The following is a 17,192-nucleotide window of genomic DNA, read 5'->3' as shown; positions in this document are numbered from 1 at the left end:
GTGTATAAAATGTGCTATAAACTTACCTTGCAGTTTATCGATTCACTATACAGAATACTAGTAGCCCACATTAAAAAAGTGTACTTGTTTAAATGCTAAAATATGGCATATACTATAATATAATGCAGTTACGGTACAAAATACTAAAGAGTGCTATTGTATTTCTTCGTGTGGGTTTAAAGATCATCACACAAACACAAAAGCAAACCCCACATTTGCTTTGCAGTAAATCCCTGCATTTCTATTTTAAACTGACTTAAACAATGTTTATCATTGCCAACGGTTGTGGAGTGATTCTGTTGTTTGTTTGTTTGTTTGTTTAAGTTGGTTGATTTAACAAATTGAATCTGTGTGTGGGTTAGTATTACAGTACGTCTTCCTATTGATCAATCTTAATGTTTTTGGTTTACCAGTGGTGAAACCCAGTGCAACAAAGATGGGCTTTTACAAGGTAACGTGTAAAGTATATGTGTTTTATTAGTTTATTTTCGTTAATCAATAACTTTGATAACAAATAACTACAAGCTGTTTGACTAGCTACAATTTAATTGTCCCAAAAACATGTTATTGGGATGCTTTGCCTTTAGGTCAGAAGATAGACGCTCCTCTTTCTGAAATTGGGATACGGCAGTCTGAAGCTGCTGGCCAGTATCTTAGAGATGTTAACTTTACCAATGTGTTTGTGAGTGACATGAAGCGTGCTAAACAGGTAAGTAATGTCAGCTGGTCACAGGTAGGGGGCGATATTGCTTCACGAATTTACATTGTTGTTTATCAGATCATGCGTAAAAATTAGTGGAAAGTACGCAATCATGTTTCGTGTAGTTGCACCGGAAAGCTTAAAACTGAGTATACTTTGTTTATTACGCTTATTTGGTTATTAAGTATTAATAATGAAAAAGATGCATGAATTACGAATAAGATTAAAATCTCTTTTTTTCATGCAGTAAAAAAATCTCTGGTTGCACATGATTGAATTAAGTTTTCTTAAAATGATTTTTCTTAAAAAATATTGTTGGATCCACATAATTTAATTATGCACACCAGTTCAACATGATTGAATCAAGTTTTCTTAAAATGAAATTAATTTTAATTAAATCCTAATTTAATTATGTGCAACCGATGTCCAGAAGTTTTTTTTCCAGTGAATTTTCATTTTAACTTTTCACTATATTTTTTATGTTACATTTATGCTGCTATCACAACAGATATTATTAAAAGTATCTTAGTATCAGAGGAATGCTAATATGCCTGCAAAGTATTTAATTACAATTGCTGTTATGTGTTAGTGGTCTACTTTTGTTATAACAAAATGTGCTATTAGGGTCAAGTTTTTAATGAAAGTAATTTACATGCATGTTTTTGTGTTCACAATGTATTTGCCGACACATTTTTCTTCTCTTTAAGATGAATAATCATAACTTTATAAAATTACAGACTGCAGAGATTATTGTGAAGAATAACAGAACCTGCCATGATATAGAATTAGTAACTGATCCATCACTTAAAGAGAGAGTAAGTACACAAATATCACATGGGTAAAGTCTCTCCAAACCTTCATTTCAGATTTTTTTTTATATTGATTATTTTCACAATCAAATGGCAAAAGCTAATCTTAGTATAAATACGTTAGAGATTGCATATTTGTTGGCTAAGTTGGCACAGTGCTGTAAAATAAAGCACAATTTGTATTTTTTTTAGTGTTTTGGTATTGCTGAGGGAGGTCAAGTCAAAGAAATGAAAAACATGGCTAAAACAGCTGGATGGTCTTTACCGGAGTTCACTCCTCCTGAAGGAGAGACTATTGAACAGGTAAAATACGCATGTTCTTTGTGTGTGTTAACAAAAATATGAATAAAAATCAGCTCCTACTTAATACACTCTAAAATGCTGCAATATAAGCATTTGGGTTAATTTAACCCAAATTGCTGGGTTCATACCCTTTTAACTCAACGCTGAGTTGAAAATAACCCACACAAGTCCTGTCCTTATTTAAATCTTGTTTTTAGCGCTTTTCATATTATGGAAAATCAACAATATATAGACCAATTCATGACCTGAGTTGTGTATACGGTGTGATCATTTTATGTGTGTGCTTAACTTAAAGGAAAACACCACCGTTTTTCAATATTTTGCTATGTTCTCAACTTGATGAATGAATACATACCCATCTTCTTTCAATGCGTGCACTTTTAATCTTCGTACAGCGCCCCGTGAATGTGTCAGCATCCAGCCCAGCCCCATTCACTCCTATGGCTCCAAACAAAAGTTTTATTTTGTGCCACCATACTTGTGTAAGTACTTATGTAACAGTCTTTAAATAGGGAAAACACGGAAGTGTTTGGTGGCTTCTAAATTCATCCCTGTTTGGAGCCATAGGAATGAATGGGGCTAGGCTAAATGCTAACACATTCACGAGGCGCTGTACAAAGATTAAAAGTGCACGCATTGAAAATAGATAGGTAAGTCTTAATTTGTCTAAGCTGAGGAAAGAACATAGTAAAATATTGAAAAACTGAGGTGTTTTCGTTTCAGAATACATGTGTACAGAAAGCTGTTGTTATTTCCAGGTGAAGGCACGTATTAAGGATTTTCTTCAGGCTTTGTTCCAGCGAATAGCTAATGACCACCAAGACAAAAATCAAGTTTCTGAAGCACCTGTCCTTGAAACTGAAGGGGTTCTCGCAGGACTCCCCGATGATGGAGTTTTAAATGTGCCTGTCCATGCTTTGGTGGTTGGACACGGGGCTTATATGAGCATACTAATGCTGTATTTCTTTGGGGACCTAAAGTGCCCTATGCCCCGTGGTTCAGACCCAGCTCAAAGGTTTTCCATCTGTCCAAACACAGGAATGTGTCGATTTATTATAACTTTGAACTGTAGTAATGCAGATCTTACACTTTCAAACATACAATGTGTGTTCATTAACAGAAGAGAGCACATAAAGTAACAACAGAAGTGTGTATACAAGATAGCAGAATGTTTACTTGTGTAAATATATGGCGCTTTATTTTAATTCAATAATGTCTCTAGATGCCAAAATATTAACATTTTAATAGGCATTGTGAAGGGGTGACCATTAAAATTGGTTGAAGTAAATCTACAAAGTATAAAACTTGTTGAAGTGTGTTATTAGTATTGAGACACTGATAGTGGAAATTATTGAATATTAAAGCTTTTCTGTTTGTTATTGTTTTTCAGTGCTATAAATATTACCAAATGAAGTTTATTTTTTTCTCAGTGGAATCTCATAAACATATATTTTGGTAAGGGTGGAAAAAACATATTTATCTGCACTGTCAGAAAAAAAGGCAAGAATATGTACCTCTGAACTACTGCTATGAACTCTTTTGACTCAAAGTGAGAGGATATGAAGTGTGTATATAGTCACTTGTCCCCTATATTTACAAAAAACGGTTCCAGAGTGTCCTGACATGTACTGAACTTGTGGTTGGTAAGGTGAAAAGAGCACAGAACAGTCAATAATACAGAGAGCCAAATTCAGTTGTAATGGAACTTAGTGTTTTTATGAATAAAGGTTACATTTGCATTAATTGTTTTAGTTAGACAACTAATGGATGGAGCACGTGGAGGGAAGTGTTTAGTATCTGGACCATTTCAAATGATATAATCACTTAAAACAAACACCAATGTTGTCCAACTGGAATCAGTCCAAATCAAATAACAAAATCAGATTAAACATATTATGTCAATCTATCTTTATTTCACCATAGTACTCAACGTTTTCATCATCATCATGAAATAAGCAGAAACATATTGTGTTCATATTGTAATGTAAGAAAATAAGCATTTATCACCCTGTTTTGAAATACATTATGTACTGGTGGCACTTTTATGAATTAATGTTTTTTTTCCTCAGAGTAATGTAATACAATAAAATATAAAATTTGAATATTTCAAGGATAAATATTATTTGATGCATTGGCCTGTGCTCAGAGTTGAGCGAATGCATTTGATAAATTGATATTTTTTCGATTACATTAAATTACAACATCAATATAAAATATAATAAATACAAATGCATGAATACTTGTTTTTAATAAATAATTCAGTAGAGGTGGCCAGCCATCTCATATGACTTTGCATCTGATATTCAGATCTTTTCAATAAACTAAATGAAACTGCATACATTGTAAAAAAAGTGAAAAGTTGGATCATCTTAAAGATTTAATTAATTGATAACACTTAAAAATGTTTTTTTACATTTATTTTTCAATTTAAGTTTTTTTCACTTAAATATATACATTTTTTTGTGTGTGTTACCAATTGAAGTAATTTTTTTAAGTTGATCCAATTTTACAATGTACATTAAACATCATAATATGCAGAAGCACCGTAAAAATGATGTCAAATCAACATATATATTTGTGTTACTTTAACTTAACAAATTAAGTTAAACAATTTCAACTTGTTTTTTATAAGTCATGTCAACTTATAAGTCAAAACTTAAAATAATAGCTTGAATTGAAGTTGTTTTAACTTTATGCTGCATTTTTTTTGTGTTTGATGATTTTATGCATCATCTATGGAAAAAGATCATCACAGTTCTGATAAAAATAAAGTCATTGCCACAGCTTGCAATGGCCCTCCTGTTTAAATTTTAACTGATGTCAAGGTGAAAGTACTAACATGCAGTAACCTAATCTATTTTTACCATACAGAGATGATGAATAACCCATAAAGTAGCCTGCATACTTTGTATTAATAAAATAAAATAATAATAAAAAATGCTTGTGTGAAAAGCTCAGGCCTTTGACACTTTATACATTAATTTTGCAACATTCCAATAATATGTCCGTTAATGGCATGCGTACGTCACAGATTCTCCACATGAACAGATTTGGTTCAGAAGAGTTCAGATGGTGCAACTTGCTTTTTTCTCTTCCCCTGTTGCAAATTTGGACTGACTGGACTCTTGGAGAGCAATACATGTAAAGGGTCATCACAAGATGTAATGGTCTCCTTAGAAACATTACTGCTGCGCTCACGCTCTTGGTTTTGTCTTCGATAATTAGACTTTCTTGACTTTGGATTCTCAGAGCCCAAAGGATCAGATGGGTCAACATGCTGACTTCTTCTGTACCTCGGATATAAATTCGGTTTATGGTTGGTTGTCTGTAGAGTATAGGGGATCATTTTAGGATCATTATTCAATAAGCTTTTATCTTCTGGCCCATACAAAAATTTAATATACTGCCTTGTATAAAAAAAATGTGTGTTTTTGAATATATATTTCAATAGGCTATCAGATTTGTGTGGTGGATTTGAAAACTAATTATGTATATAGTGTATGTGAATCCTAGATCATTGTTTTACCTCTTAATAGACACAAAGCATTGTAGCAAATCTTTTAATTTTATAAAATTAACAGTATCAAAAATTATAGTTACAGCTTTTTTTATAATAAAAGTAAATAGCTAGAATTAGATATTTAACAGATTAGTATATTTTAAAGCATTTCATACTTACTGAAATGTAAGGCTGTTTGTTTGAATCCAAGCACATAATAATATTACTTTTAATAAAGCAGGTTTTATTTTTCCTCAAATCAATGTCTGTAAATTAAGAAAAAGAAGCGTTAACAAAAAAATCAAATAACACATACAGTGTATACCAAAAACTTAGATCACAAACTTACCTGCTGAATCTTGATAAAAGGCTTTCATCTTTCCATTAATAAATTTTATGATCAAACGATTGATCTTAGTCTCTGTTCGATCTTTCTGGTTTTCTTTTTGCATTGCATTTTTTGGGGATTGTATTGGGTTGCACATTACTAGTATGCATAAGCCTAGAACAGCCATACAGAAAATGTAGACTGTGTGCATGATCAGACTGGATCAGACTACAGGACACAGCGAGCCATCTCAGTGCTAGTCTATATAAGTGTGGGAAAATCAGTTCAAAAGTCATGTTTGCTTACCTTACAGTTCATCATCTTTAACTGGAAACTGAATATTAAGCAGATTATTATCAAGCAATACTAGGAAAAAATCTAATTTTTCTCATTTGTCCATTTGTTCATTGATTTATTTTTTATGCATAAAAAGACAAGATAATATTAAATATATACCTACATTGAGGAAAATAAGCACTCGAACACCCTGCTATTTTGCAAGTTCTCCCACTTAAAAATCATGGAGGGGTCTGAAATTGTCATCGTAGGTGCATGTCCACTGTAAGAGACCTTTAAAAAAAATCCAGAAATCACAATATATGATTTTTTTAAACTATTTATTTGTATGATACAGCTGCAAATAAGTATTTGTACACCTGTCTATCAGCTAGAATTCCGACTCTCAAAGACAGTTAGTCTGCCTTTAAAATGCCCACCTCCACTCCTAAATTAGATGCACCTGTTTGAGGTTGTAAAGACACCTGTCCACGCCATACAATCAGTAAGAATCCAACTACTAACATGGCCAAGACCAAAGAGCTGTCCAAAGACACTAGAGACAAAATTTTACACCTCCACAAGGCTGGAAAGGGCTACGGGGAAATTGCCAAGCAGCTTGGTGAAAAAAGGTCCACTGTTGGAGCAATCATTCGAAAATGGAAGAAGCTAAACATGATTGTCAATCTCCCTCGGACTGGGGCTCCATGCAAGATCTCACCTCGTGGGGTCTCAATGATCCTAAGAAAGGTGAGAAATCAGCCCAGAACTACACGGGAGGAGTTGGTCAATGACCTGAAAAGAGCTGGGAACACCATTTCTAAGGTTACTGTTGGTAATACATTAAAACGCCATGCTTTGAAATCATGCATGGCACAGAATGTTCCCCTGCTTAAACCAGCACATGTACAGGCCCGTCTTAAGTTTGCCAATGACCATTTGGATGATCCAGAGGAGTCATGGGAGAAAGTCATGTGGTCAGATGAGACCGAAATAGAACTTTTTGGTCATAATTCCACTAAACGTGTTTGGAGGAAGAAGAATGATGATGAGTACCATCCCAAGAACACCATCCCTACTGTGAAGAATGGGGGTGGTAGCATCATGCTTTGGGGTGTTTTTCTGCCAATGGGACAGGGCGACTGCACTGTATTAAGTAGAGGATGACCGGGGCCATGTATTGTGAGATTTTGGGGAACAACCTTCCCTCAGTTAGAGCATTGAAGATGGGTCGAGGCTGGGTCTTCAAACATGACAATGACCCGAAGCACACAGCCAGGAAGAGTGGCTCTGTAAGAAGCATATTAAAGTTCTGGTCCCCAGACCTAAACCCAATAGAGAATCTTTGGAGGGAACTCAAACTCCGTGTTTCTCAGCGACAGGCCAGAAACTTGACTGATCTAGAGAAGATCTATGTGGAGGAGTGGGCCAAAATCCCTCCTGCAGTGTGTGCAAACTTGGTGAAAATTTACAGGAAACGTTTGACCTCTGTAATTGCCAACAAAGGCTACTGTACCAAATATTAACAGTGATTTTCTCAGGTGTTCAAATACTTATTGGCAGCTGTATCATACAAATAAATAGTTAAAAAAAATCATACATTATGATTTCTGGACTTTTTTAGTTTATGTCTCTCACAGTAGACATGCACATACGAAGACAATTTCAGACCCCTCCATGATTTCTAAGTGGGAGAACTTGCAAAATAGCAGGGTGTTCAAATACTTATTTTCCTCACTGTATCTGTGAAGATCAAATTGAATGCATTTCTAAGATAGACCACTTGAGGAGGCTCTAACCTAACTAAATCTATCTATAACCTAAATCTCTATTTGTTTATTAATTAAATAAAAACAAAGAGAAATAAAAAACAACCTTTTATTTTCATTTCAGTAATACATTTGGCTGCTGTGCACAGCACATATACGTATAAAAATAAAAGGAAACATTTTCTTAATATATTAGAATTCTTACTTTTCACTTTTTTTCAGAGAACAAATGATTGGCAAAAAGTTTGTCGTCTCCAACAAATCGTACAATCATTTTAACAAATTGGAACTAAGGCAGAAGGTGAGGTATATGTTAGAAAATAGGAGGGAAATTTGGAGGGGGCGTTCGCCCCTCTGTGCAGGAATACAAAACTGAGAAAGAACACAAATGCATACATACGAGGACACGCACACATGCACCACCCCTTACAGCCACAAACGGGGCCCATTTTAAGCTGGAGATAAAGTACAGTACAATCAAAACTCTGGTGGAACTTGCATGAGAAACCGGTGTTTTGTTTAGAGGGCTTAACTTGAATACATTTGTGGCATACATTTTGCATCAAAACCATGCAAAAGTTTGCTAAGTATAAAGAGATCCGAAGGACAGGGTATAGTGAAGATAAATATCAATAAATTAACATAGTTCATTACATACATAAAAATAAGTCATTTTGACATTTTTTATCAGAGCAGTCACATTGCATGCCTATATTTGGGGTACAAAGTATTTTAAATCAAATCAATAGCTTTATCAAGATCCAACTTATAATACACAGTCCATACTTTTAAACACAATAAAATTGATAAGAAATTTTACTGAAAAGTGACCATGTTTATTTAAAGGTGAAGTGTGTAATTTCTGCCACTAGCAAAAACAAACCAAAATTTTTTAAACACTGAAAATCCATAATGCAGAAATTACACACTTTCCCTTTAAGAGAAAAGTCATCATTCTTGATCACATTGTATTAACACATAAATACAGTATCAGTGTACCTGTCTCAAACCTCCCAGCCGTAAAAAATAATATCCTTAATCTTTCTATTATAAATAACTCAAAATGTTAATGTCAATTCTTATTCTGCACAACTAAATCCCAATAATGCAAGAGAGAATGCAGGTATAAGCAAAACCTTTCATTCACGTTGCACATTATGGCTGTAACATAGAAATCCAACCTGTTCTGACATGACTTAGGAAACAAGTGTGCTAGGCAGGCAAACAAAGAGATCTTCATTGTTGCATTTTGAGTTGAACATTATTCACAAATGAAAGCCTTTGCCTTTCTTTGACTAGAATTTATAATTACATTTGCAATTGCCTTAACTCTAAGGGATGGTTTTCCGCAGGGCTTAAGTCTTGTCCAGGACTAAAATGCATGCTTGAGATGTCTTAACTAACAAACAGCATGCACCAAAAAGTAGTATGTTTGTAAAACTACTTAAAGGGGTCATATAATGTTGCTTAAAAGAACATTATTTGGTGTATGTGGTTTAATGCAATGTGTTTACATGGTTTAAGGTTCAAAAAACAAATTATTTTGCACATTCACATCTACATTTTAGTTGCCCCTCTATGCTTCGCTTTTCTGAGACACATTAGGTGTGTTCGACTTCATGCGGCGCTGTGCAAACCAATCGGTGGCTGACTTGAAGCAGTGCATGCCGGTTAAAGATTTTGTCCGACTTAACATTAAGTTCCACTAATAAACATTAAGGGTTCTATCATACACCCGGCGCAATGCAGCGCAATGTGTCTTTTGCTAGTTTCAACCCGGCGCAATGATCAATTTTACGTTTAGCGTCACGTTGTTTAAATAGCAAATGCTTTTGTGCTTAATTTTGCGCCCCTGGGCATTCTGGTCTGAAAACGAGGTGTGTAAAGGCGCATTGTTGGCGCGTTGCTATTTTGAAGCAACTAAAATAGACTACGCCATTGACTAACTAAAACCTGGTCTAAAGTCTAAAGTCAATGGCGGAATATGTTTTTTGTTATTTAATGAGTGCGTTAGTAATATGCGCCTATAAACAGGACGACAACGCGGGTTTGCTTAACACACGTGGATGTGCAGCAGCACAAAACACTTTTAAATATGAAAAATTAAAGGATTAAAATGTAAAAGATTATTATTGAGTCTCTTGGACATAAATGAGGACAGATTATGAGACATTAGAAGGCATAAAGAGCTGCTTCACCTGTAGCCTGGTAAGTAAATAAATGCTTTGCTTTAAACAAATGCATCTAATTTTTAATGGTTTTTTAAATGCTACTCCATGGATTTATTGTATATGATGACTCTGTACCTGTGGATATGATGAGATGCAAACCGTTTTTAAGTAATGCTTTAAAAAAAAAAAACTATTGCGCTGTCCGAGTGCTGAAACGGCTCTCCGCACGTTTGTAAATTCTTTATCTCTTGTTTGTTGCAAATAAAGTATTTTCAGAGTACATTTTCTTGCATATTTGCAAATTGTTTTATGAGATTGCAGTGATTATGTAGGATATCAATACATTTACAGCAATTAAAAGCCTGATATTTTTACTTTTATGACTGAAAGAAAACGGCTTTTAAAGGTTTTAATCCAAAAAAGAACAATTTCAATAAAAATTAAAACAACCCACTTTTTTAACATTTTTCTTAAACTGGGGGTCTTCTTCCTCCGCTTAGTTTTTCATTTTACAAAGTCCGTCATCTAAATATGGATTAGACATAGCGCCAGCGCAACTGGCTTTTAAAGGGGATGAGAGATAAGACTCTCATTGGTTTATTGCACGTTACGCCCAAAACACACCCATTACTCATTAGGAGAATAGGAACAACCTTTTTCGACCAAGCGCTCGGTGCACAAACCATTTTTCCCGTTGTTAAATTAGCAAAAGTGGAATCGGACACGCCCGTTTAAAGCGTGCGCCGTGCGCTTTAGACAATGCACTTAGATCGTTAAAATAGGGCCCTATAAATTCATGTTTTATTCACAGGTAAAACTCGATAGCCTGAATATGTTGCCATGTAAAAAAAATATAAACGAAAGTAGTGAAAGACGAGACTCTATTGGTATTTTAATAATCTAGGCTTATGCTTCCCGTTATTTTCGCACATACAGTATAAACAGCAACTGAAGTATTCAATTTAAGCAATTCTGGTTGCAACTTTTATTAAAAGATTTGTTTTTTGACAAATTCACCATCTAATTCACTTCATTCCCAATTTAAAAAAGGCGCACACGTCACTACGACAAGCAGCAGGTGTCCGACTTGAGGGCTGCGTCTTTAACTCCTCCCTCAACTGCAAGCGCCAAACCTCGCTGATCGGTCTGCATGCATGAACTTGAACACACCTATTGATTTTTGAAAAGCTTGGTGTGCTCTGATTGGCCAGCTATCCAGTGCGTTGTGATTGGCCGAATACCCTTAAAGGGTGGGTGCATGATCTCTGAAAGCCAATGTTGATATTTTAAATCACCAAACAAACACGCCCCTACCCCAATAGAATCTGGACCTTCTTTTGATAGGCCCGCCCCACACATACGCAACCCAGGCAACGATGTCCGTTAGTAGACTGATTGGCTCCCTTACTGCTGATTGGCTACAAGTGTGTTTTGGTAGTCGGCCCGACTCCCTTTTCCAAAGTGTTTTTCAAAAATCATGCACCTCGCCTTTTAAGCATGTGAAGGACTTGTTATACCCTTTAACATATTTGGGATTTTAGCTTCCAAAGCACAGCATCTCCACGACATGCCGGCGGTGGCAACAATACTAAAGCAAGAATAAACGTTATGGCTTCTTTCTTTGTGTATATATTTGGGCGATGTAATCTTCCCACATAGTGGCGTAGATATGTGGGTGCATTTGACTGAGACGTTTTACTTTTAGAAAGGAGAATTTAGTCTTTGTGACTTTACCGATCTTCTATATGCACAAACAGCTTTTAACACCCCAAAGACAAGGAAAACATGTAATCGCATCATATGACCCCTTTAAATGTCCTAATATAGCCTAACTACGGCTTAGTCCTGCCTTAATCTAGACCTAACCGCCCTTAAAATGGGCATACTGTATAAGCTAGCGAATGGGAATGCGTAAAAATACAGAAGAAATCTGTTTGAAATCAGGTGTTTGGGTATTTAAGCATGAATAATGAGGTTATCTTAAAGAAATTAAGACAGATTTCACATTGGTTTTTACATTCCAAAGACCTTTGAGGCAGAGTTCAAGTATGCAGTCAGCATGTTGGTGAGATCAAATTGCTAACACCTCACTACATATCAGTCACTGTCTTGTAGTAGCCGCCAAGGACCAGAAAATGAAAAGGTATTTATGACAAAATGTAAAAGATTAAAGAGTTCAAATGCATACCAGATAAACTGTAAACGTTTTTCTGGGTACCAATAAAGATCCATGCAAGTCGTCTGATATAAATATAGAACACAAACTAATCTTAACTGAGGTTACGGCCTGCCAGACTGATTGATAGACCTATGAAGTCAAAACAGTGGCATGTCTTCATTGCATACAAATAAAACGAGCCGAAAAATCAGTAGCTAAGGCACCACCGAATCATAAAACAGGAATAAATGCAGAAAATAAGTGCTTTCATCTTAAATGGTGGTATAGAGATTCTTTCCTCTGTAACTCTTTTCAGTGGCTCTTTGAGGTATAATAAAAAGTATTAAAAGCTGAGGATGTTGCTCGTTCCTATGACAGGCTAAAGTTCACACCAAGCACCCATAAAGCACCTCGACTCTCACATAGTCATAACAGAAACCATAAGCAGCAAAGAATGGCATTTACACAAAGTTCAGACACAAAGTAAGCTACCGAAATATACATATATTACCATTTCAACGAGAATAAATACTGTAAGTGTTATTTTTTGTTCTTTGCGATAAACCTTAGGTTTAGGTTCCCCACCAGAACATCCGACATGTGCAAATTATTGTGTTATTGCCAGTTCCGCTCATAAACGTGGAAGGAAATGTGTGACAGTCATTGCTGGGGAGGCCTTGTAGCCTCGCTTCAAGCGGCCATGTTTGCTGAGGGCGATATAAAAGCCCTTGTAAATGGAAGACTCGTATGCGTTGTAATTGTTGGGCAGCAGCGTCTCCTTGAACTTGCACTCGTCACGGAAGACCCTCTAAAAATGGTATGGATTAGATGGTTAGTTTGGTGTAACTTACCATGCCCTCCCCAATCTCCCCCACCCACCCCTACCATCTGAATTCACCTACAGTAAGTAGGGTAAAGTGCAGGAACGCACAGACTGAAACTGATCAAGTATTGCTTTAAATTCTCAAGCAAGTTTGGATTCTTCACAATGCTGGACTTACAGGCATACATGCAAAGTAATTTTACAACATATTTCAAAAAAATCACATACAACAGCATTAAAGGGATAGTTCACTCAAAAATGAAAATTCTGTCATCATTTACTCACCTTCTTGTTGTTACAAACCTGTATGAATGTCTTTGTTCTGATGAACACAAAGGAAGATATTTTGATAAATGTTTGTAATGAAACCTTTCGAGGACCCCATTTACTTTTCCGACTATGGAAGTTAATGGGGTCCACGAAGAGTTTGGTTACAAACATCTCTCAAAACATCTTCCTTTGTGTCCATAAGACCAAAGAAATGTATACAGGTCTGCAACAACACGAGAATGAGCACACGATGACAGAATCCTCACCTTTGGGTGAACTATCCCTTTAAAAGTCAACTTATTACCAGCCATTAACTGTAAAATTAACATAACACATAAGGATTTCCTAAAAAAAAGTCTGATTTTCCTGTTTAAAATTTTTTTCTATTTAAAAGATTTTAATAAATGGATTTTTATAAATAAGTATATTAATCTGTGGCACAAAAGCATCTGTTAATGACATGCATTATACTCCAAGCAAATGTATGGGATTGAAAAAAAGACAAAATCAGCATGCTTTATTTTGAAGCGACAGTTTTATTACATTCAAAATATTTGCAAGCATTTTTGACAAAGCTTATGCTTGATAATATCCATATTCAAAATAGCTTTATTTAATATTTATTTCACATTTATATTTCAGTTTTTTTTATTAAGTCCATCAATTCATTATTATTACAGGAGCAAAAGTAATATTGATTTAGATGGTAACATCTATTTTTTAACTCAATTTTTTCACTTTTTAAGTTGAAAAAGCTTTAAGTGTTACCCATTGAAGTATTTTTTTTCACCCAAAATTTTCTCACTTTAATTAAAACATTTAATTTAAAAAAAGCTTTACGAGTTACCAATTGAAGTATTTTTTTTCACCTTAAATTTTCTCACTTTAAGTAAAACATTTAAGTTGAAAAAGCTTTATGTGTTACCAATTGAAGTAATTTATTTCACCTTAAATTTTCTCACTTTAAGTAAAACATTTAAGTTGATAAAGCTTTGCGTGTTACCAATTAAATAATTTTTTTCACCTTACATGTTCTCACTTTCAGTGAAATTTTTTATTTGACAAAACATAATTTTTTAAGTGTTACCAATTGAAGTATTTTTTTCAACTTAAATGTTCTCACTTTAAGTGAAAATTTTAATTTGACAAAACATCATTTTTTAAGTGTTACCAATTGAAGTATTTTTTCAACTTAAATGTTCTCACTTTCAGTAAAATTTTTCATTTGACAAAACATAATTTTTTAAGTGTTACCAATTGAAGTAAATTTTGTCATCTTACATGTTCTCACTTTCAGTAAAAATTTTAATTTGACAAAACATAATTTTTAAAGTGTTACCAATTGAAGTAATTTTTTAAAGTAGATTCAACTTACATTTTTTACAGTGTACACTGTAAAAAAATTGCAATTAATTTTTTAAGTACAATTAACTTGGATTCACAAATCATTTCAACTTTTATTTTTTATCTTGACTAGTGAGTTGCTGTAACTTACAAAATAAAGTTGAAGTTGCTTAATTTATTTCAACTATACAAGTTACAACAACTCATCGCTAGTCAAAAAATAAAATTAAAAATTACTTGTGAATCCAAGTTAATACTCAAATATTTAAAGGCAAAAATACTTTTACAGTGAGAGCATACTGTTATTTTTTATTATTTATTAATTTTGCTGCAAGACATTTATAAGTAAGCTATAATCAGATTGGCTGACACAAGTCAGTTCAACTTATTACTTTTTAATCTTGTTAAGTTGAAATTGCTTAAGTTTTTTTTTTTTAATGAGTTAATGTAAAAACATGCTGTCATGACTTATCAATAACATCACTTTTTATTTAAAAATATTCATATTGCATACAGTATGTAGCCTATTAATGTATTTTTCAGCATGTTTAAAAAAATGTAGGAATTGAAATCAATCGAGTTTATACATTTTATTCATACTGCATTTGTACTAATGTGCTTTTTACATAAGCAGTAATATTTAAGTCATATTGCATATCTATTTTTGCATAAGCAGTGTTATTAATAAAGCCATTAATAAGCCATGTGCTTATGTCATGAAAAGATAGAATGTGTCATTCGTGGTGAGATCAGGCATCTTAACAACGCAAGTGCAAAGTAGGTCAGATTTACATTCAAGCCAAGCATAACATCACGGGCTCATTCGAGCATACAGTTATTCATTTGACAAAGCCCATGCCATTAATTGTACTACAACTGACAAATATCCTAAATGAAATATGATTTCATGCAATGATGCTTATTTATAAATGCATTTCAGAAAATGAAATAAATCAAATAACAGGCATACCTACCGTTCCGTACAACCATCCGCGACTGCTCATCGCGACAAACAGCTCGCTCTTCACGCCATACAGACTAATCACCCCTCTCTCTACAGTTGAGATTTCTATCAGACCTGATTGAACACAACATCAGTATTACATCAATGACACAGCTCGTTATATAAGATGCGATCGGTGGCTCAGAATAGGGCATTGCGTTAGTTGGTGCGTAAACGTCACAGGTTCGAGTCCCAGCGAACATTTAATGCACTGTAAGCATCTGTTAAATGCATGCAATCTGCAAAATTCGGAGGATGCTCTGTCTTTGTTCTGCATTTCTCATATAGTGTGATGGGCAAAAAGCACCGCAGTTTTGGCATGCACGACGAGCAATGCGCATGTAAAATTAGTTGGCGTCTAAATTGGTCCGAGCATTCGTGTCGTGCTTGAGCTAAGTGCAATTCAGCAACGATTGACACTGGGGTTTATTTTAATCTATATTTCATTACAGAGAGCACACTGCTGTGATGCCCATCCATGCATTAATTACAATAACAAGAAAAGAGATGCGGAGATGCTCATCACGTGTCACCATCACATTAACTCACTGTACTGGTTCTCATTATGTACACCGCTGATCTTTCCATCTGGGAGGACCTGCAGGTGAAACCCGATGCCCACGTTGCAGTACAGCCTCCGCACTCTCTTAATACCCATCAAATAGTCATTCTCCCAGTTCAGCTCCGATTTCTCCATCGAGATCCCCAAAACGGAGCGGGAGAACAGCGTCTCCCACCTTTTCTCCAGTGGGGTTGCATTAGTCCTGTTCGAGATGGGGTAGGAGTACGCGATTCCAAGCAGAAAGCCAAGCAGAAGAAACGCAGTCCAGCGCCTGCTGGTCTCGCACATACTGGTGAGGAGCCTTTGCGCAGTGGCCATCCGGTTTACCCTCGGGGCACGTGGTCAAAATTAATGACCCTAAAAATACCACTCTTGTTTTTCTTCTTTCGGCATGGTGGCAGGGGCTTATTTTTGGAAGGCAGGTCGGGGCTGCGGGCGTGTAACGCAATAAGCCCCTCGGTAGATGAGAAGTGCAGGGCGGCGGAGCTTGAGCTGGTGGCGATGATGACCATGTTTCACCTCTCTCGGTGGCCAAACGCTGGCGTGGGGAGCACCACACACACTCGCCAAAAATGCAAGCTCACCTTGCCGGGGAGACCTTCACGATGACGTCACCCACCCGCGGGATGACATCACGCCGATCTCAGTGCTGCTGCCGCCGGACCGTTGACTCAGACTCTGTAATGTGGAAAGTGGTCGCGATCGATGCGCGCTTCATACGCAGCGGCGGTATTCGAAGAGCCCGAGGAGAGTGAGATCTCACAGGAGAGAAGGGGACGTGATGGACTCTTTGGCAGCTCCCAAATTGGACCGGTGGTCATATGCTTGACGGGCCGCTGCCTTATTTAGAAAGGAGGTGTAAAAACACTCCAGTTGTCACCGCGGAGCCATGTCAATCTCGACAAACACCTCCTGCCTGTTTGCTCCGGAGCTTATCACTAAGATAGATTTTCAATAAGCCATCGTGATTTATAAACAGGTAGAAAGACAGACAGATGGAGACATAGGCGACAGACAGACAGACAGACAGACAGACAGACAGACAGACAGACAGAAATATAGATAGATAGATAGATAGATAGATAGATAGATAGATAGATAGATAGATAGATAGATAGATAGATAGATAGATAGATATTGCATTCTGATTGATGGATGGATGGATGTATGAATGAAT

At 35.7% G+C, this 17,192-nt stretch overlaps 2 protein-coding genes and 1 long non-coding RNA gene across 5 annotated transcripts in view; 1 reads left to right on the top strand and 2 right to left on the bottom strand.

The window, feature by feature from the left end:
• The window catches only part of ccnd2a (cyclin D2, a), a 170,468-nt gene extending 166,554 nt beyond the window's left edge, over window positions 1–3,914 (top strand). For 2 of the 3 annotated variants that reach the window (XM_055191756.2, XM_055191755.2), the window contains 5 exons: window positions 414–451; window positions 588–709; window positions 1,438–1,515; window positions 1,702–1,812; window positions 2,571–3,914. In XM_055191756.2, coding sequence (XP_055047731.2) covers window positions 414–451; window positions 588–709; window positions 1,438–1,515; window positions 1,702–1,812; window positions 2,571–2,951 — 730 coding nt within the window. In that variant the 3' untranslated portion in view covers window positions 2,952–3,914. Of the gene's footprint in view, window positions 1–413; window positions 452–587; window positions 710–1,437; window positions 1,516–1,701; window positions 1,813–2,570 lie in introns of those variants that run through there. The other variant, XM_055191754.2, reaches the window with a different exon arrangement.
• On the bottom strand, window positions 3,706–6,029 carry LOC129433226 (uncharacterized). The gene is made up of 3 exons (XR_008640360.2): window positions 5,661–6,029; window positions 5,492–5,577; window positions 3,706–5,137 (listed from the first exon to the last, which is right to left on the bottom strand). It is a non-coding gene; the product is annotated as an uncharacterized lncRNA (long non-coding RNA).
• A 1,750-nt stretch (window positions 6,030–7,779) lies between these two features.
• fgf6a (fibroblast growth factor 6a) lies at window positions 7,780–17,026 on the bottom strand. Its single transcript, XM_055191757.2, has 3 exons — window positions 16,003–17,026; window positions 15,425–15,528; window positions 7,780–12,821 (listed from the first exon to the last, which is right to left on the bottom strand). Exons 1-3 carry the CDS (start codon window positions 16,331–16,333, stop codon window positions 12,645–12,647), a joined length of 612 nt encoding a protein of 203 aa, XP_055047732.1. The 5' UTR covers window positions 16,334–17,026; the 3' UTR covers window positions 7,780–12,644.
• Between the last annotated feature and the right edge of the window lie 166 nt (window positions 17,027–17,192).

This window comes from Misgurnus anguillicaudatus, chromosome 6 (assembly GCF_027580225.2).
Source record: "Misgurnus anguillicaudatus chromosome 6, ASM2758022v2, whole genome shotgun sequence".
NCBI classification, from domain to species: Eukaryota; Metazoa; Chordata; class Actinopteri; order Cypriniformes; family Cobitidae; genus Misgurnus; species Misgurnus anguillicaudatus.
Note: the sequence above shows the minus strand (reverse complement) of the source record. Positions and strands in the feature narration are given on the sequence as shown.

Bases quoted from the DNA above. Each gene is read 5' to 3' on its own strand.
- fgf6a (XM_055191757.2), bottom strand. From the start codon at position 16,333: ATGGCCACTGCGCAAAGGCTCCTCACCAGTATGTGCGAGACCAGCAGG. The intron at 15,529-16,002 runs GTGAGTTAATGT...GTGTTCAATCAG, and splicing joins ACATAATGAGAACCAGTACA to GTCTGATAGAAATCTCAACT. The intron at 12,822-15,424 runs GTAGGTATGCCT...TACCATTTTTAG, and splicing joins GCGGATGGTTGTACGGAACG to AGGGTCTTCCGTGACGAGTG.